The sequence below is a fragment of the Simochromis diagramma genome, unplaced genomic scaffold, assembly GCF_900408965.1.
Source record: "Simochromis diagramma unplaced genomic scaffold, fSimDia1.1 OVJJ01000205.1, whole genome shotgun sequence".
NCBI classification, from domain to species: Eukaryota; Metazoa; Chordata; class Actinopteri; order Cichliformes; family Cichlidae; genus Simochromis; species Simochromis diagramma.
In genome coordinates, this window is record NW_024386782.1 from 9,647,389 (window position 1) to 9,667,846 (window position 20,458).

General features: G+C 42.0%; 1 protein-coding gene across 1 annotated transcript in view; it reads left to right on the plus strand.

Annotated features, from left to right (window-relative positions):
• The window catches only part of bcl2b (BCL2 apoptosis regulator b), a 33,231-nt gene extending 16,861 nt beyond the window's left edge, over positions 1 to 16,370 (plus strand). Inside the window, exon 3 of the mRNA XM_040021679.1 lies at positions 13,790 to 16,370. Coding sequence (XP_039877613.1) covers positions 13,790 to 13,927 — 138 coding nt within the window. The 3' untranslated portion in view covers positions 13,928 to 16,370. The remainder of the gene's footprint in view (positions 1 to 13,789) is intronic.
• Positions 16,371 to 20,458: the final 4,088 nt, after the last annotated feature.

Sequence of the window (20,458 nt, forward strand, 5' to 3'; positions counted from 1 at the left end):
AGAGGTCAATGAACTTTCCCCCAGTGTTCCCGTCCTGAGAGGAAAGAGAGTGGAATTCTTTCTTTCACTTATTGTTTTTAGAGCTGACGCTCAAACATGATACGGCCTCTGCTCTCAGATTGTCTGAGTGGAAGTGAAATTGCATAAGAATAATCATTGCTTTCCTTTCACCCCCCCCCCTTTAAATAAAATGACCTCATCGTCCATGTTTAGAGAAGTTGTCATGCATCTCTGAGCTTTAACTCTCAGCCTGTGGGAAATATGCTTTCCTTCCCTTATCGGCTTTTGCTTTGTCTCCCCACATGATTTTTCTTCTTTCTTTCTTTTAATCCCCTCTTCTTGAAGTAACACTGTAAAGTGAACATCCTGCTTTTAGAACCACACGGAAAGGAAAATGAAATAAAAGGAAAATGTGTTTACCTCAACAAGGCACATTTCACATTTTCTGTGTTTTTTTTCTGTTCTAATTAGATTGAGCAGAGCCGGAGACGGGTTCTGAGAGGCAGTGTCACATTTCTGCGCACCAATCAGGGCCTTGCAGTACTTTAATCAAAATGCAGCAAGAGCTGAATTGTTTGTTTATGAACTGTTTATTTTTATTGTTAAAGAGAAAGGAATCGGCAGTATTTCCCACAGGCTTTAAGTCTAAGAAGTGACAGCATACTGTATGTAGCTGTGCTTTCCACCACCGGCAGTGAATACCTTCTCTGTGACTTTGTGGAAAGTTTTCAGTGCTTTTTCAGCTCCATTCTCCTCCACTTCAAAGCCGTTTCCTGAGGGAGCCGTACCTCAAACGGATGATTGTTTTCTCTGACATTATCGGACATCTGAGATGCTCAATCTGCTGCTCTCTGTTCTCCTCACAGCATGCCCCGTCCCAGACTCTGGCCTCTCTCATTTACATGGCCAACACGGGGAACCCAGCTACACCTGAAACCTGGCCCAGTGTTCTCTAATCACGTAAACCGCTCTGGTATCTTGTTGCCAAAACTGACAAGCTTTCATTTAGGGGCCGACTGAAAGAGGAGACCACGGGAGGCCCTGGGTGTCTAGCTTTGATCTTCTAATACTTTCTCCTTCACTGACACGTTTAATTCTCTATTAGATGATGTTACACTTGACTTGTTTACCCGTGCTTCCTAAATTACAACTTGGTGTTTCATCAAAGGAAAAATAACATCACATTCCCTCTAAAACTTGCCTTTTTATGGTCTGCCTCCTCTTATACTAGGGGCTAAGATTTAGGAGTTGCTTAATGGTTCAAAACAAATACAAATCTCTTAGTTACAGTCTCTAACCAACTGTGGCTCTCCCCTGCTGCTCCCCCTCCCTTTCTCCACGGTATTAGTATGACTACATGTTTGGCTTGCCTCGAGTCTTTCCTAGTTACCCGAACAGACTCTGTGATTTAGCCATGCTTGGCTCTACCACAGAGAAGTCATAGTCTCATACTAGACAGTGATGTCATTCCTGCACCGTCTAAGCACAAAAAGTGACTTAATGCTAACTACGCCATAGAGGTCCTTTACACCGCCTATCACTGCTGTCTGAAAAGCCCCTTTCTGAACATTGGGATTATGTAATTCTGTTACATCAGGGGCTCGACACAAAGAAGCTGCACACACAAGACCACAGTGACTGAAAGCAGAGCGCATTATTTCAGATGGCTCCATTTTTTGGGGAGGGGGGTCAAGTTCAGAACAATTAGTCACCACACGCGTGTCACGTGAAGTTTGAAGCCCTGCTGCAGATGGTGTTCCCGCACGTCCCGCTCATTACTCCATATACAGTAGTCATTTTTAGCCGGGATTAGGCAGCCACTATTTTTGGAGTGGCTTTCTAAGAGGTTGGTTGTGTGCTCTCAAGGTCTAAAGGGGACTTTTAAGGCTTGAAGAGGCGCGCTGCCTTCGTCACAGGAAATGGGCCTCTCCCATGGACTTGTGGGGAAGCAATAGGCCACCTTGGAATCTGTTGCTTCCCACGGTCTCTATCAGGACTTCCTATCTGAACTAATCAGTGATAGTTCAACAGTTGAAATTGGAACTGCAGGGGCTCTCATGCTCTCCTAGAGTAAGAGGTGCTTTGGTTCCCGAGAGCGGCAAATACAAAGCTTACTCAAAGCCGATAGAGTCATTTGAATGGTGGAAAGCTTTGCCTCTCTGTCTAATCATTAACCTACACTTACCTTGCCTTTTGTTCCATTGAGGCCTTCTGCATGTTTTAAATGCCACTTTCACTTACAAAGTGGGTCTTTATGCAAGTCCACTTTAACAGTCCTGTGAGTGCAACATTTGGACAACACAACCTGGGATGGAAAGGCTCACATAGTGTAAAAAAGAAAAGCACCACAGTTTATTGGCCTGCGTGCTGCTTACATGGATTTGGGTGTGCTATCCACAGCTTCCTTGACAAGAACACAGACCACTTAGACTCCCAAGTGGCAGACATCCTGTCTTTACTAAAAAAGCCACTGCAGCCAGGTTTAATGCACTTCAAGCACACCCACACACGTGGACGATGACTCAGCTGCCCCTTTTCATCCTCTGCGCTCTCACTCGTCATCTGTGGCCTTTTAAATGGAGCGAGCAGCAGAGATGAGACTTGTTTTATTAGATCGGGAAGCCCTGAACTAGGGGCTAGGATGAAGCCTCTCGTTATTTATAGCTGCACAGCAGTTGCGTTCTCTCTATCTGGCAGGACTCTGTCACTTCCTCCTCCGTGGTAGGCCGGATGCGCTCAGTGCAGACATCCTCAGACGAGGCAGACATCCTCATTTAGCTGCATTGTATCTATTTGAGGGCTCCTTTGTGCTTTGGTTTGGGATGCCATGAAGGATTTTGAATCAAATGTTCAAGGTCAAACCACAAGATTGGCTCATTTTAAAGAATGAAAAAAAAAAAACCTCTATTGACTGAGCTGCAGAGGTTTATTGTGAGGGGGGGGAAAGGATTGTCTCTCTGTGGCTTTCCCTTAGCTTTGATGTCTCTTTGCTTTACATGTAAAAGTGATTGATTGTGTATAATACACTTTGAGCTTAGGTGTAGTCTGCTGATAAACCCTGGGTGCAGGGGGAAAGCTAGTGCAGTCTGCTTCTATGCACTTGCCTTCAGTCTTCTGAGACTGCAAGGTTACCCTGTCCTTCATTTCATGTTGGATCAAAGCTGTTCAGTAAAAAAAAATCAATATTCTCAACAAGAATCAAGGAGTACATAACTGATCAGTCAAGGCCATGTAATGCTTGTCAATTCAAAATCTGTTTATATTTCCCCAAAATCCTCTGAATATTTTCCCCCCTGTACAAATTGGAATTGCTTTACCGTGGTTTTGCACCTCCTCCTTCTCTTCATTGATGGGATTAAAAAAACCCTCAAGTTTATTGAAGCATTACATATCTTCAGAGAAACCAAAGTCTCCTGTGTAAAGTTCCGTTTCTCATTTATCTGGTAAGTTTAGACAATGAATAATGGAGACAATAAAAAAAAAAAAAAAACAGTGTCACGAGGAGTGTGGGTGATTTACTGCCGATCACATTTCATGTTCCAGTGGAGAAGGCTGACTCCCACGGGAGCGGGAGCTGTTTTGTAAACACACAAATGCTGCAGCCGCTGTTGCTGATGCAAATTTGAATATTTATGAGCCTTTGGGGTAGCATCCGACGTCAAAATTGTTTCTCTCTTTACGCTTGACTCGAACGTAATGACTGCGGAAGGTATGAAACCTGAGTTTGCAGTGAAGCTCAAGCGGGGGGCATATTAAAAAAGGTTTCCAATTTCCCTTGTACCGTGTCATGATCCCGCTCTGTCGGGCCAATTCTGTATTCTATGGCTTCCATATTGGCTGGCCATTTCAAAGGATGGCAATTCATTTGTAAAAGCGTGTGGACAGTCAATAACGCTCTTCACTTTCAAAGTTTACTCAAGCTTCTTACACAAGCTTCGGGGAGTCTTTCTCACCAAAATAATATTCAGTTTAAGGTGAGGTTAGTGGAGCTGCTTGCACAAACTGAATAAAGTTTCTATTTTCTTTTTTACTGCCTTCATTGCTTAATTAACTGTCTTTGGGTCTATAATTGTACCTTACAACAGGGCCGTGCAGAGAGGTTTAAAGGGGAGGGTGCTCAAAGTTAAAAAGGGGCACATTGAACCAGGCTGAATAACAACAACACACATTCATCAAGAATCTAATATGGGAAGGGCAGGGCTGTGTTGATCTGAGACTGTAGACATTAAAAAGTCCATAGGAGAGATGGTAGCTGATTAAACAAGTGTCATGAGATAATAACAAAATGCAAAGATTGGTGACAGCGCTTGGAACCATAAGGCAACAAAAAACTGTGAGAAATAATTTAGGCTCTGCCTGTGAATCACTCTTTGCTTCTCTTCTTCCTTCCATCCCATCATTTCATATATCACTCTCCACTTAATATGTGAGAACAAGGCACAACTTGCTATTGCAATAAACTATAATCTAATTATCCACACCTAACAACTCTTGCACTTAATCTATAATAAAATGATGACAGAAAAATGTTATAGCACTGCCTTTAGTAGCCTCACACAGCTCCTGCTGTTTCCTCCTCATGTCCTTACCAGGCATGTCTGGACAATGTTATATCACGAGTAATATTTTTTTTAAAAATCCATCTAAATAAAACACACACATGCACGCACACACAGTGACATTTTAGACCTTCTTCAGAATACTGTATATACTATGGGCATCACGGTGCTGATCCAGAATCCTTACATTATTATTTATTACTAGAGCTACAATAATAAAGCAATGAGGAGGGGGAAGTAATAAATATGAAATAATGTATTTATGATGATTCCATTTGTTTCACTATCCACTCTGTGCAGGGGCAAAGCTTATTACATTTTTAAACTGTAGAGATACAATCATTTTACTGCTGTAAAATCCAAATTTTGTCTTATTTAAAATATAAATCTAATATAATCTGCTTCTTAATGTATGTTCTTTAAAATACAGTTTGTGTTTTTTAATATATTATAATTATAATAATTATTATGTGGACATGCATATTAGATCGTTTTTTAGTGAAATATAATCCCTCCAGAAAGGCAGGAAAAGCCCGGAAACTTACTTTAAAACTAAATATGTTCCCTAAAACGGTGACAGAGCTACAGACCCATGACAGCCTTACACAGGTAGCCAGCAGCTATGACCAGCACTACTTGTGCAGTTAATAAAAGGACAGGTAATGTTTGTCACGCTGTTGCAAACACAGCACGCTCGTTTGTTTCAGTTCGTCAGTTGCCACAAGACAACTTACCAACGTGTAAGTAATAAGCTAATACTCCTGGGTGCTACACACTACAGTGTACGCTGTACACCTACTTACTGGTTTTGTCGCATCAGTCTGTGTCTCTGAGTTAACTTGTGTTTCTCCTACAGCTCCGGACCGCTAAAAATGCGCGTGCTCTTTGTGAGCTCGTTCCCGGCTCGTAACTAGCGCGTTCTGCCGTCAAGGGCGATCATTGGTTAAATGTGATCATGTGACTGATGCAAGCCAGATCCTTTTATTTAGCAAAACTGTGATTAATAGTTAAATATTATTGTTGAGGGGCACAGACAGGACTCCGCACGCACACACACATAAAAAAAATAAATAATTTTTTTAAAAAAGTTGCCTCAACAAAAGGGCACTTTGGGCACCCATCAGGAAAGGGGCGGGTGATTCAATTGTCCCATCCTACCCTCCCCTGAAAAACCGGGTGCTTACAATATCGAAATCAGTCTTTTATTGGATCCAAAATAAATAAAATAAAATCAAAGGAATTATGTGCCTTCTAAGCCTGCTCCAGCTAAGAAATGGGAGGGTTTTGCCATTGCATCCCTAATGTCGGAAGTTACAAATACATGGATCATTAAAAAGAATAAAATAAATAAAATTATTTACTGTTCAGGCCAATTCCAGTAACATATAATGTTTTAAGATTTAAGCCATAAACTCATCATGTAACTGTTCACCGACATCATAAATCAAGTCAGAAGTAGGTCATTTGTCTCATAAACTTTAACATAATCTGGATGTTTTAGAGTCGCCCCCTGGTGCCCACGCTTTAATTTTTCAGACTCAAAGGATGTCGAACATCACAGTCTGTTATGTACAGATGTGGCAGTCTGCAATGGAAGATGCTCAGGCTGACTTCAAAATGATGATTATTATTAATGACATTCAAAGCTAGCCAATGATAAATGACCATTAGTGACAGTTTGTTAATTTTATAGACTGCTGCAAAACCAAAGCAATTTTTTTTATAAGCGACTCATCAGTTAGGTATCTTTTGTCACTGCATACGTATGTCCTTTGTTTCAAAGAAGCAAGTGTTATTGTTACTCGGACTGATCCACTAAATACTTGCGCATTGATTGGGCCGGATTTGTACAGCTCGACATCCCACTTTGTCACGCTGGACTGCGAGGCTGTGGTTTCCATGTATTGCAGTATTGTCACAGGGCAGTGAAGGGCTCAGTGTCCTCAGCTCCAAGCTGTTTGCTGCTGCTGACACAGGGGATTCAACGGGTAATGAGTACTGCAACAAACTCCTCCGTCATCTGATTTTTGGTCAATGGATGCCACTCTGGAGAATTGATCGAAGCTGACCTTGCTTTAGGACAAGCGCTTGCAGTACTGTCACTGTCATGATGTCTGACCTGTTTATTTTTATTATTATTTTTCAGATGTTTTGAATCTGTATATGTGCTCGCACTCATGAAATAATAATGCACCCACATGAAAGAGAGCGATATAAGTGAATATTTTGATCAAAACAGATCTATTATGAGAAAATAATGCCTTCCTTGCATTTTTTTTCTCCCATACCCCCCACCCCTGAAATGGGAGTTTTGTTTGACTTTAATTAGCAGTGGAGAAGTCTGCAAAAGGCTAATTAAAAAAATGAAAGAAGGGCAGCAGGAGCAGCATATGTAATTTTATAAGTACGCTACTATGTGAACGCTTAGGAAATAAACAGAGCGTGGGGAGAAGCTCAGTTCAGAGGTGAATATAGCAGTGAAGCCACAACGGGCACTTTAATTACAAGTTGAACTTTAACCTACATCCCTTTCTCTCAGTCACAGTCTGCCCGCAATTACCCAGAGAAGCTTCCCAAAACAGAGACAGTTGTCTAATCATTTTTCTGTTTTGGCAAAGTGCTGCTTGCGGTTTTATCGGAGCTAGTCAAGCGCACAAGATCACTCATTATCTTCCACAGAAGCTGCAGGATCGTTCCCAAAAGTTTGTGTCAGTGTGTGGGGTGTGATACCCAAAGGATCTGGCAAATGTTTGGTATTTCCCGTTGCCCATAAGATAACGTAAAGCCATCCGAAGAAGACAGCTGTGTAAAATCTCTTTGTGTCCATGAGAAAGACACTGAGCAAAACCCAGAGGTGTAAATCATGTGAAAAACAAATCAGAGGTCGAGGATAGACTCTCTCCCGCTGGTGGGAAAAGCAAATTGTGTGTGAAGCTTCCAGCCTGGGTAACCGTGACACTCATGCAGTCAGTTGCCACCCCTCTGCTGCATATGGGAGACTCAAGTCCTCACCGCTCAGTCGAACTCTTTTGCTCTGTATGTAATTCTCAACAGGATTCATTGTTTGCAGTAAAAATGAAGACAGGGTGTGTGTAAACCTGGCTAGGCATTTTCCCATTGACTCCAGGGTCTCTGTAGGCTGGGGGTGACCTTTTAAAAGCCACTGATCGAAAAAATTAATACTGTAGAGAACTGCAGCCTGGACTTTTATTTCCCAGATGCACACCTGCTGCTGATGGCAGATGGCTTTGCTGCGGGGCAAATATGAGCTTTTGGGGATTATGAAGTCTTTTGTTGGCCGTGTTTTTTTGTGCTCTCTTGTCCCTGTCAACTTCCTGTGTCCTCTTTCCCACCTGCTTATCATTATTTTTCTGTAAAGACTCCGCTTTTCAGAATGACAGTCAACACAACAACAGAAATGGAGCCAAAATACAAAGTGCCAAGGTTTGTTTTTCCACACTGCTCACATGTTTGTGGCAGCGCTGTTCGCTAATGCGGGGATGAAAAAGTTCCAGGAGCTGAAGTGGAGCATGCCTCAGTCTCATGATATCCACCTGACACCCCCACCCCCCTCCTGCTTTCCAGCTCTCCCCTGAGTCAACCTGGAGTTATTACCACCCATGCCCTTGTGGGATTCTTTTAAACATCCATCACAGCTCGTATGAACCTCTTACTATAATTGCCAGCTTTTGTTTCAGACTTAAATAGATGATAATCTATGGCGACTGTCTGGGACATATCAAGGACACACATCATGAGTTTGCCATTTTGTTGAGCTTTGCTAGTGGCTGGTCACATGCGCGCCTTGCTGCTGGCTGGAGTTACAGTTTCAGCAAACTGTTATTTTCCAGGCGTAGGTGAGGAAAAACACACAATGGTGTTTTTGCCAATCAGCACATTTCCTTCGGCTTAGAGGTGTGACTGAAGAGCTTGCTCGCTTATTAATACCTGTATCCTGGAGAGGGAGACGGGTGTCATCGTTCAAAAGCAGAGACTGTTCAGAGCGCTCCGAAATAAAAAATGCTCCCTGACATTTTGCTTTCCACACTACCAGCAAGGCTCCAGGGATGATGGCGGCAGTTGGTACACTGCTTTAGCCCAGACTGAAATATCTCAAAAACATTTGCATGGACTGCCATGAAATTTAGGACGGACACTCACGATGCCCAGAGGATAAATGTGTCAACACTTACTGGATAGATGGACACAGAGTTTTGGATTACATAGATTACATGGACTGTATGTGAAAGATGGACATAGCTCGATTTTAACACTATGACTGCTACCATCTTGTTTTGTGTGTCGTTGTTTGTGTGTTTGGAGCTGATTGTTTGATTGTATTTGGATGACAGGGTGAATAGGTGAGAAGTAAGAAGTTTATTCTAGCAAGCTAGCTTAGCAAAGTGCAAGCATAGACTATTTGGGTGTGTTAGGTACCTGCTGCTAAGTGACTATACAGTCAAATTAATGAATTAATTGCACAGCAAGCCAAAATAATTTTCAGACTGCTTGCATTGGTGTGTTATCTGCAGCAGCCATACCTTAAATTTAAGCCTTAATATTTCTGTTTGGTGAAAACCTGGAAAACCAGCTTCAGCTCTACTTTATGTTAACAGCCTGGCATTAGATGGTTATGCTACGGTCGCACTTAGGAAAACAGCAGTCGGAGAACGTGGCATGACTAAAATTATTGTGACTATTTGCACTGAACTTGCAATCTTGTTGCCTTTGAAATATTTGCTTTGAAGATGGTGAGCAGGTCTGTGACTACTCCGAGTCAGTTGGCGTTTGGCAACTTTGAATACAACCAGTTGAAAACCAGCTGAGTCGAGTTCCCTATTGCAAAGAGACGCATCACAGATAAGTTGCGCTCAGCACCACAGACTAATCTCAGACTGATTCCTACCTGTTGGCAAATTCTCTGTTTTATATTTGTAGCATTTTGGTCAACATTGTTGGATGTAAAGTGCGTTATAAATCAAGATGCTATGCTATGCTAATTTGTCTGGGATTATAAATAATTAGCAAACCTTCACCAGTCTGTTGAGTGAGACTACAAATGTCTGGGGACAACTTGTTTCCAACCAAGCAATCTAAGCAATCCCCTAGCAATCTAAAGAGGTCAGTTTAGGGTGCTGCACTCTGAGCCTCTAGGCCACAGGTGTCAAACTCCAGTCCTTAAGGGCCGGTGTCTTCAAGCTTTTACATTTGTCCCTGCTGCAACACACCTGAATAAAATTAGTAGGTCATTAGCAAGACTATAGAACTTGACTGCATGCTGAGGTGGCAATTCAGCCATTTGAATCCTGTTACAGCAGCTCATGAATAAATGAACATGGTGCAATAAAAGTACTTTTAAAAGTACATTTTTCCAACACATGCATTCTGAGTGCCATTCTGATTTCACTCTAGTGTGATGCAGCCAGTAGGCATCACACCATAGCTTTACCAATTTGAGTGAGTATACTTTTTGAAATTAGCATTTAGCTAATTTATAAGAGCCTTACAGTTTCACCGAGCTGTTAGCATTCCCCTAGACTACTGTCTCTAGCCTGGGGGTGTAGTTTAAAACGCCCAGCTGCAACAAAGAGAATGCTGTGTGGTAAAAGATATTGCCGGGTGATTTACGGAACACAGTGTGTTTTGACATCAGAGGGCCCAGAAAAAAAAACTGCTGATCCTTCCTCCCCTCTGTCACCAGCCCCCAGCCTCAGGAATGCCACAGGACAGGAAGGGAAGCAGGAAATGCTCTTGTCTCCGTACAGCAGTTCAGAATAGATGCCTCCTTTTTTTAGTCCTGTGTGGGCTTTTTGTTTGATAAAAAGGAAGCTGTGTATTAAAACGTGACACTAGCGAAAGAGAGTATAATGAATCTTCTACTAGATCAAGGTCAAAAAAACATGTATTCCGATAAAAGTAACACAAAGCATAATTACTGTAGGTAAATTGACTTAAAACCAGACAGATTAAAATAGACTGGTAATAGATCCCCATGGGAACTGACACAATAATGTTGTAGTGAATCAAACTTAACAATTCACCATTGTTCACAGATCTGATCAAATTACAGATAGAGACTTCAAGAGATGGAGACTTCAAAGGAGATCAGATGTACGGCTTCACAACACACCTTCTAATGTGGTCAGCCTCATAACAAAAGAAAAATTTTCAATAGGAGGTGTCCCCTAGAGCTCCCTAAAATTTCCTCTATTGTCGTTTGGTTCAAGATAATCTGCTGTGTGTGCGTGTGTGTGTGTCTGTCTGTGTGTGGGAGAGCATTTAGCTTAGCACCATTACTTCCTGTCCAGCTGTTCCTGCTGTCACCGCTTTTAAGCAGATGTCTGTATTTCCTCATCTAAGACACGCAGCCACGGTCTTTTCTGCACAGATGCTCCTCGTGTACGCTCACGTTTTTAACTGGCCTCCTTTAAAACTCCTCTTAGCGGCAGAAAGCTGAACCCACTGAGACACCGTGAGCAGCTTTAATATATTCATGCTTGAGCACTGGAGTGTTCATCCGCATGCTAGAGAAAGAAAAAAATGTTGCGAATGGGCCTTTTTGGGTGATTCCTGTGTTTGGGTAGTATGTGTTTCCGAGTGGGTTGTGTCATTGTGCATGAAAAGCGTAGGAGGGTGTGAGAGCCGATGAACAGTAGTGGATCTGCCTGCAGCGTAAGTGTAATGACATTCTTTTCCCACCCATGTTTGGTATCAGCCAAGGGATTTACATTTTAAAGGGTCATTTCACCCAAATTAGAAAAAAAAATAATCATATTTACCAGGTTTTTTTTCCTATAAAATCTATGTTCAATACATGGAAGTGAATGAAACTTATCTTATTATTAAAACAAATGAAACCAAAACTACAGGCAGGAAAATGAGATATTAAATATGGCCTGCAGTGTTTTGTGTTTTTCTTGTAATCACACAAATTCCAGGAAGAAGATCAAAGACAACAATGAATTATTCCTTTAAGTGATGCGTGTGTAGCCAACCTTCAAGTATGCCTTATTTGTTTGTGCCTCTTACCCACAACTTTTTCTTGTAAAGAAACGATTAGATAATCCCGAATAAGCTGCAGAGCATGCTGAAGCATCCTCGGGGAAGATACTGAACCCTGAGTTAGCCCTGATGCACTCATTGGAGTGTGAATGTTAGAAAAGGCACTTAGGCAGTGCTATACGATAGAGTGAATGATGGCTGTCATAAAAACTGCTTTGAGTGCTCAATTAGAGTAGAAAAGCGCTATATAAATACCAATCCATATTGCTGCTAGCATGAAAGCTGTAGATTATTTTAAGACAGCTTCGCGTGCACTTCCACATATCAGTCAATCGATGTCTTTCAGGCGACTGCTAAAAATAGTCCTCATCAAATGCAGGGTTAACCCCTGTTTGAGTAGCGTTCGGTTAAAACCTGCACTGACCAGCTGTTTGAGGCAGTTGCTGACCCTTCTTTTAAGGTAGAATGATTTACAGTTGTGGTCAAAAGTTTACATACACTTGTAAAGAATATAATATAATGGCTCTACCGAGTGTCCCGTTATTTCTAAAACTCTGATTTTTCTCTGATAGAGTGATTGGAACAGATACTTCTTTGTCACAAAAAACATTCATGAAGTTTGGTTCTTTAATGACTTTATTATGGGTTAACAGAAAAAAAGTGATCACATCTGCTGGGTCAAAAATATACATACAGCAGTGCTAATATTTGGTTACATGTCCCTTAGCCATTTTCACTTCAATTAGGCGCTTTTGGTAGCCATTCACAAGCTTCTGGTTGAATCTTTGACCACTCCTCTTGACAGAATTGGTGCAGTTCAGTTAAATTTGATGGCTTTCTGACATGGACTTGTTTCTTCAGCATTGTCCACGTTTTCAATGGGATTTAAGTCAGGACTTTGAGAAGGCCATTCTAAAACCCTTATTCTAGCCTGATTTAGCCATTCCTTTACCACTTTTGATGTGTGTTTGGGGTCATTGTCCTGTTGGAACACCCAACTGCGCCCAAGACCCAACCTTCGGGCTGATGATTTTAGGTTATGTTGAAGAATGTGAAGGTAATCCTCCTTCTTCATTGTCCCATTTACTCTCTGTAAATCACCAGTTCCATTGGCAGCAAAACAGCCCCACAGCATAATACTCCCACCACCATGCTTGATTGTAGGCATGGTGTTCTTAGGGTCAAAGGCCTCACCTTTTCTCCTCCAAACATATCGCTGGGCATTGTGGCCAAAAAGCTCGATTTTTGTTTAGTCTGACCACAGAACTTTCCTCCAGAAGGTCTTATCTTTGTCCATGTGATCAGCAGCAAACTTCAGTCGAGCCTTAAGGTGCCGCTTTTGGAGCAAGGGCTTCCTTCTTGCACGGCAGCCTCTCAGTCCATGGAGATGCAAAACACGTTTAACTGTGGACAATGACACCTGTGTTCCAGCAGCTTCTAATTCTTGGCAGATCTGCTTTTTGGTGATTCTTGGTTGACTCTTCATCCTCCTGACCAATTTTCTCTCAGCAGCAGGTGATAGCTTGCGTTCTCTTCCTGATCTTGGCAGCGATGAAACAGTGCCATGCACTTTATACTTACAAACAATTGTTTGCAATTGTTTGCTCTTGGGACATCCAGCTGCTTTGAAATGGCCCCAAGTGACTTTCCTGACTTGTTCAAGTCAATAATTCGCTTTTTCAGATCCATGCTGAGCTCCTTTGACTTTCCCATTGTAGCATTTGTGGGTGTTTGTATCCAATGAGCCCTATTTAACCTGTCTAAGAGAAGTCACCAGCTGTAGTCACTCATAATCACTCACAAGAAGTTAAGAGGCCATGCTATGAAGCTCAGTTCACTGACAACTTTCTAAGTCACCAAAATTGCTAATTCATGTTGCTGTATGTATATTTTTGACCCAGCAGATGTGATCACTTTTTTCTGTTAACCCATAATAAAGTCATTAAAGAACCAAACTTCATGAATGTTTTTTGTGACAAAGAAGTATCTGTTCCAATCACTCTATCAGAGAAAAATCAGAGTTTTAGAAATAACGGGACACTCAGTAGATCCATTATGTTATATTCTTTACAAGTGTATGTAAACTTTTGACCACAACTGTATTTGTGACTCATGTCTCCTTTAAGAACTATGAGATGCAAACCTTATTTAAGAACTTGAAAAGTATTCATGCGAAGGTAACCATGTTATTCAGAAGCCTAATCAGTTGTCTCTGTCTCTCATCTCAGGATGCATTTGTGGAGCTGTACGACAGACAGAGGGACTCCGTCTTCAGTTGCTCCTGGCCCTCCATCAAGACAGTTTTCGGCTTGGCTGCGCTCGGAGCGGCCAGCCTCACCATCGGAGCATACCTTACACAAAAGTGAACAAGGCCTCTTTTCAATCAGCTCGACTTTTTTCATCTCAGCATCTTCCTCCTCTTTTTCCTGGTGCCTCTCCTTCTTTTTTCCCCCCTCCTGCACCTTTTTTAAAGATGCCCCTGACCCCTCAGAGACAACCTTCAGACTCTTCTGAATCTCTTCAAAGCCTCTCCCAGAAAAAACTCCCTCTTCCCTGCCTCTTCGTGTCAAAACATTCACAAATCAAAACAACTGAAGAAACCAGAGGCGAAACCCACAGAGCAAAGGATGCATTTTAGATGGAATCGCACTAAGCTGACTACAACAGCGGAGAAACGAGGAGTGCATGTTTTTGCCTTTGCTTTTTTTCGGTTTCTTTTTGCTCGTCCTGCTTCTCTAGGAGTTATAGCATGAACGTTGAGTGTTAGTTTAGACATCGCATGTGTAGGTCCTCGGTTTGGAGGCCTTCGTGGTGGTAGTGGTGGCGGTAGGATGTAGGGTGGGGGGGTGCAAGGATGATGGTGACGATGATGCCAGGGAGGGCGAGGCCTCAGCCTCGACCCCTGCTCGTTAGGGTGAAGGACCCCATTTGAACTGTGGACTCCAGTTACCCCCATAAGCCGTCTTTCAAAGGACTTCCTCCAAACAGCAGCTGCTTAGAATGTGTAATGGAAACAGCTCGCTACAACCAGCGCAGTGTGTGTCTACTGCTTTCACCCCTCAGACCGCTCCAGTGAACTCTGAGCACACACTGCTCCATTATGCTCTCCCTGGCCTGTGATGGAGGACAGGCTGCTAGAAGACTGAGCTCTTTTGCAGTGCTTTGAAAGCTCCTGTGTTGGGTTTAAATTTTTGCAGCAAACCGAATCGAATAGTTTGCATGTGGAGTGTTTTAGAAAAAAATATGCAAAAGAAGCCTGAAAGATGAACGAGAGATGTGCAGCACAGCATAAAAGAAAGAGGCAGAAGTAGAATAAACCCTGTAGTAGGGTTCCTGCTGCATAAACAGTTTTAAGAGTGCATTCCTGACACACTCCTTTTCTAAAATCACTGCCCTACAAATTATAAATAATCACAGCTCGTACTATTAGCACACGACATCGTTTATTTTTTAAATTTGCTTTTACTGTCGAATGGGCTCGCTCAGGTTTCAGACCTCGCCCCGGCTGAGGTCTCACAGTGGCTCGGTATTGCCACAGAATGAACTCTGAACCGAAGACAGTTTCTCGCAAATGACTGAGGAGATGCCAGCAGCAAAGCCAGGGGGTCCCATGTGTGAAACCTGAGATGTCCCCTCTCTCCAGCCTGCAAATGCATCCCAAATCATTGATTGGTTCCTTTCAGCCTGTTTTTGTAATCGATGTTTGTCTTGTGTTACAGTCCGACTGAAAATTTGGAAGCACTCAAGGCCTCCAAAATACTGCGTTGTACAGCAAGTCACTTGTGGAAAACCTTTTCTTTCTTTTTTTTCTTTAAATTTCTCTATCACTAAAACTCTTCAGCTTCTTTGTCGTTGCATGGATGAAAGACACGATGTCTTAACACAATGCATATCTGCTAGGCGTAACCATATTTATAACAGAACAGGCAAGAAATAGCAACAAAGAGGTAGCATTTTTCTATTTATTCAGAGGTACCAGATCACAGATTTTTAACAGTTTCTTCTAAGGAATCACACTGTAACAATGTTATTTCCTGGCTGCTATTATAACAAGAAAAAAAAAAGACATGTTTTAAAAAGTGATTTTTTTCCCCCCTGTTTTGTATTATCATCGGCTTAAGGCTGCTATACTGTTGATTTTACTCACAGCTTAAACTGCCACAATTTTTCAGTATAGTATCCTAGAGAGCTGGAAACCAAAGTTAACTTGTATTAATCTTTCATTTCAAAAGGAAAAAAAAATGAAGAAAAAAATACATAATAGCAAAAAGGAGAAAACACTTTGCTTCAGTTCACTGAGAGTCTGTCCAGTGAGGTTTTGTGATCTCTCTGTGGAGGGTTTGTCTTGTGTTACTGTACTATATTAGCCTAACTTTTGTCAGCCTTGTGCTCCAATGATAACTCAGTGCTTATCTGTAAAAAATGTTGACCTACCAGACCTAAACCGTGTCTCAGCTCTCACGTTAAAACCACCCAGTTTTCATTACAACAGCTCACAGTGTGATTTGTGATGTGTGTATGAGCGTGTGTGTATGAGTGTGTGTGTGTGTGTGTGTAAGAAACTGAGGGTGCTATGAGCAGGAATAGGAAGACTTTAACAGCAATATACTGTAATTTTTATACTCTGTGCATATATGAATGTAGCACTATGGTTTCCGTGCTGTTTTATGTCTATAATCGCAAAACTGTAGCACTTAAAAGAAAAAGAAAAAAAAAGAAAAGTGAATTGTGTTTCTGTTGTTTACTGCTATATCCACGATAAGCTAGTGGGATCATATTGTTCCTAATAAACCAGATTTTTCTCCAGCAGATGCAGAAGTCCGAGTTGATGCTGCTTTGGTGTCTTATTGATTCCTGTCTTGGTGTCGGAGCCAGTCAGCAAACAGAATAAGAGAGATGTTTTAGGTGAAGAGCAGCCGCCCCGGCCGTGCTCTTTTGATTATCTGTTATCCATCACGGCTCTGCTCAGCTCTGCTCTGCATAAAGCCTGGCTGTGTCAACGTGACAGTCTCCTTGTGAAGGACTGTGCAGAAGAAGCAGCAGCCGCACCCCATCAGACATCAAAGCTGTCCCCAAACACTGCAGTTGTCAGCCTCCCTCCTCTGCTCCATACGCCGCTAAACACGAGTGCAAAAACCCCAAATGCCCTGCGGCCAGGTTTTTGTACACCCCCTGCCTCTGTTCTGATCACACTTGTCTTCAAAGGCTACGGCGCCCGGGCTGTTCGGTGGAATTTGTGAAAAGCATTATGCAGTAAAACTAATGTTGAAAGAGTTGAGTGGGCGCGAGAAAATGAGGGGCGAGGAGCAAAAGAGAGCAGTGATGGTGGTGTGTACAGATATATCCCTGAGGAAAGCAACAGCGGAGGGAAGTTCATTTGGGTTGGATGCCCCCACCCGCCCCATCATCCCCCGAACCCCCCTCCTCACAAACCCCCACAATCCCTCCTCTCTCTTTCCCACTCGCCATGCATATAAAATGCATGACATGCTCTGAAGAGGAATTTTAAATCAAGTCCTAGACTTTCAAAAGAGAGTCCAGTGTGGGTGTGGATGGTGAATATGTGTGTGTGTGTGTGAGTGTAAAGAAGGGGAGAAAGATGGGCAGTGAGAAGAGGAGGGGGAGGATGGTGAAGCCCTTGTGCCTCTTCTGCTTTAGGGCTACAAGGTGTAAAGGAGGCTTTCCCAGAGCTGGATATCACAGGGGAGATTGGGAGATCAAAGCAGATTGTCTGGATTAAGTCTGGTCCAGCTTTACCCTTCATTTGGAAGTCCATCAGATCCACACATGATACCTTTGCCTCATTTAGAGGCAACCATTAAAACTTCCTGCTGAAATCAAGCCACTTCCTCAAAAGAGGTAAAAAAAATTAATAAATAAATATATAAAAACAGACAGTGTGGAAATCATTAATCTGTTATTGGAATGTAAATATTGAATGAGGCAGAGGAGGTCCTGTTCATACCAGGATGAGATCAACTGTGGAAATACGGCGTGAAGCCTTGTGCTGCCAGAGGTTTGTACTACAGTGTCACCTTGTGGCTGCAGCACACATGTTCAACTAGCTTCCAACGCAGGCAACGGTGGGTTTGTGACATGTGTGTCTGCAGACAGTTTCTTCATCTACAAGAAAAATGGCAGCTGATTTTACCAAGTGGGTCACATATACAGGGAGGACCACCACCTGCTGGGGTGTTAAAATTGTGTTTTAAAACGAGTCATCCTTTTCCGGCCACACTCTGGCACATATGGCTGCCTATCCCTGCTCTAAAATATCCTCAGGGCAGCGTGCCACAAAGAGAAAAGGCCCCAGTGCTGGAACCTCAACAGCTTCCAGCACTGGGGAAGTTCAGCTGTTTGTGGTCAGTGAAACATTTGCTGAAGAAGAGGAAAAATAATCTGAGAGACAGGAATCTAAATCTCATTTAAGGAGGAAACAAGACACTCAAAGTTTCTGGTATTATTAACTACTTATTTCTTTAAAGTGTACAAGTAAGTAAACGCTACACACAGTAGAGTACCTCAATGCATTTATTCATGTAGATGTGATCAAAAAGCCCTGCTGAAGTTCAAACCGAGCATCAGAATGAGGAAGAAAGATGATTTAAGTGACTTTGAGCTTGGCATCTTTGTTGGGAGCCAGTTGGGCTGGCTTTCAGAAACCGCTGATCTTCTAGGATTTTCCCCAACACAATCATCTTTAGGTTTCACGGAGAATGCAGTCATAATATCAATATTGACCAAAGTCTCACAGGAATGTTTTTCAGCACTGTGTTGAATCTTTGCCATAAAGAACTAAAGCAGTTCTAAAGGCAAAAAAGGGGGTCCAAGCAATCCAAGGTGGCCGGCGAGTGAATCGTCCTCATATGTAGCACAACAACTTTGAATGCTGCACTTCAGGGTTTAGGTTCACTGGAGGGGTGTGGGTGTTAAAATTGGGACACTATTGCAACAGTGTTTTTGAGAGCTAACATCGGTCTATTGTGAAATGTGTGAGAGGTCAGGTGATCATGTGTTTGCATAGTGCCAAAGGCCTGTGTCCAAATCGGAGCGCACACATTTTCTCAGGGGCAAGTTTTACTGCTAATCTAAATATATTTAAATACACAAATAATTAAAATCTTTTTCTTTTCTTTTTTTTTTTTAAATCAGAATGCAAGGACTCAAACTATTTAATGAAAAGCATTTTTACACCATTTTATTACTTTTGTCCAACTTATTTTTCACACTGAACTGTATTTCTTCAGTTCCTGCAATTACATTTAAAGCCTACTAAATACATTTTTTAAAATCCTATTTTATTGGTGCATTTTTAACATTTTACCATTTGTTGCTGCTGAAAGTTTGTATTTATTTACTTACCGCTGTCTCATTTTGATGTTAGCATTTTTAAGCTTACATTTTTTGCATTATTAAATTTTCTAGAGGAAGCACTAGAAATGTGCGCATGAAAAATGCTATAAAAATACAGCTGAGTTGAGCTTCAATATCGACCGCTCCAGGATCAATAAGTCTTGTGAGAGTTCACGTCGTGGAGCATCTAGCCTAGTAAGTTTGATCTTACTTTTTACCCCTAACACGCATGAAAACCCCCACCCCCCTCAAAAAAAAGAAAAACATGGCTTACAGTACATTCAGTGTCTCTTTATTTTTCTGCAGCCAGAAAAATAGAAAAAGTAAAAGAAAACAAACAAACAAACAAAAAAAACAAAACAACATTCATACTGCTGAAGTGTAGTTTCTCATGCTTGCACATTTACAGTACATGTTGATCCGTTACAAAGTTTCTCTGACCTACACATATTGCCACAATGTATTTACAAAAATAACATTAAACCTGCAGTCTCTCTTCAAACACGTCAGTGTTCATAAAAATAAAGCTTTCTGTGACACATTTCCCCAAAACGATCCTATTTACACTCGAAGATGGAGATGAGTCCTGTCGAGCTACAGCTGAGATAACCAGACTGATTTGAAGATTCAAAACTACTGAAAATAAATGGGAAGGGGGGGAGAAAAAGGGCCTTTTCAAATATTTAAAAAGGCTTTTTCCCAAACCAGGTGTTACCATTATAAAAACCCATACTTAACTCTTATTGATCACTCGTGACTTAAAGCACTCCTGGCTGACAGAAGCGTGCATCTTCCCTCTGAGCACTGCGTAACAGCGCCAGCATGATTTAGGATTTTCTTTCAAGAATAAGATTTAACAGAACTTCTTGACGCTTCTGGCACAGTTTTAAATTTATGCCGCCCCCAAACCAACCAAGTTAATGCACACCTTTGAAGAAGCAGGTACAATTTGCACTCTACTTCAATATTACACATTCATACTCATCATTGCACCCATTTTACAACATACATTTCTGTGGAGAGAAGAAAATAAAGGCACAAATAAATATTGGGCATTGAGTAGGTCTGTATTGGCACTGGCAATTAATGGCGTCAAGTGGCCACATTGCAGGTGACGTGTGGTTTTGCTACCAGTTAACGCTTGCCTTCCTACATGACTTAAACTTGTGATGACAGCAGCATGATTGTAACTACACAACCCGAAATGCTGAATCCCAAACCCACCAGAACCTGTGTTGACGTTTCCAAACTTTCCCCAGAAAGAGACCGTAATGGAGTTTATCTGTGTTAACAGGAATCAGCCACAACATGAGAACCACCGACCCAATGCTGTCAGCAGGTCTCTGTCACACAACCAAACCTGCTGTAGTGTATTGAGAATGGAGACAGCACCCCTGGGTGTCCTGTTCTATCTGGCATCATACAATGAGGGCAAACCCCTCGTGGATCAGGTCATACCTGTGCTCCCCAGGGATGACTGATTAGATTGGGATCTGGGAAGTTTGGGAGCAGTTTACTGAAGTGTTCCTGAGAATTTTTGCCTT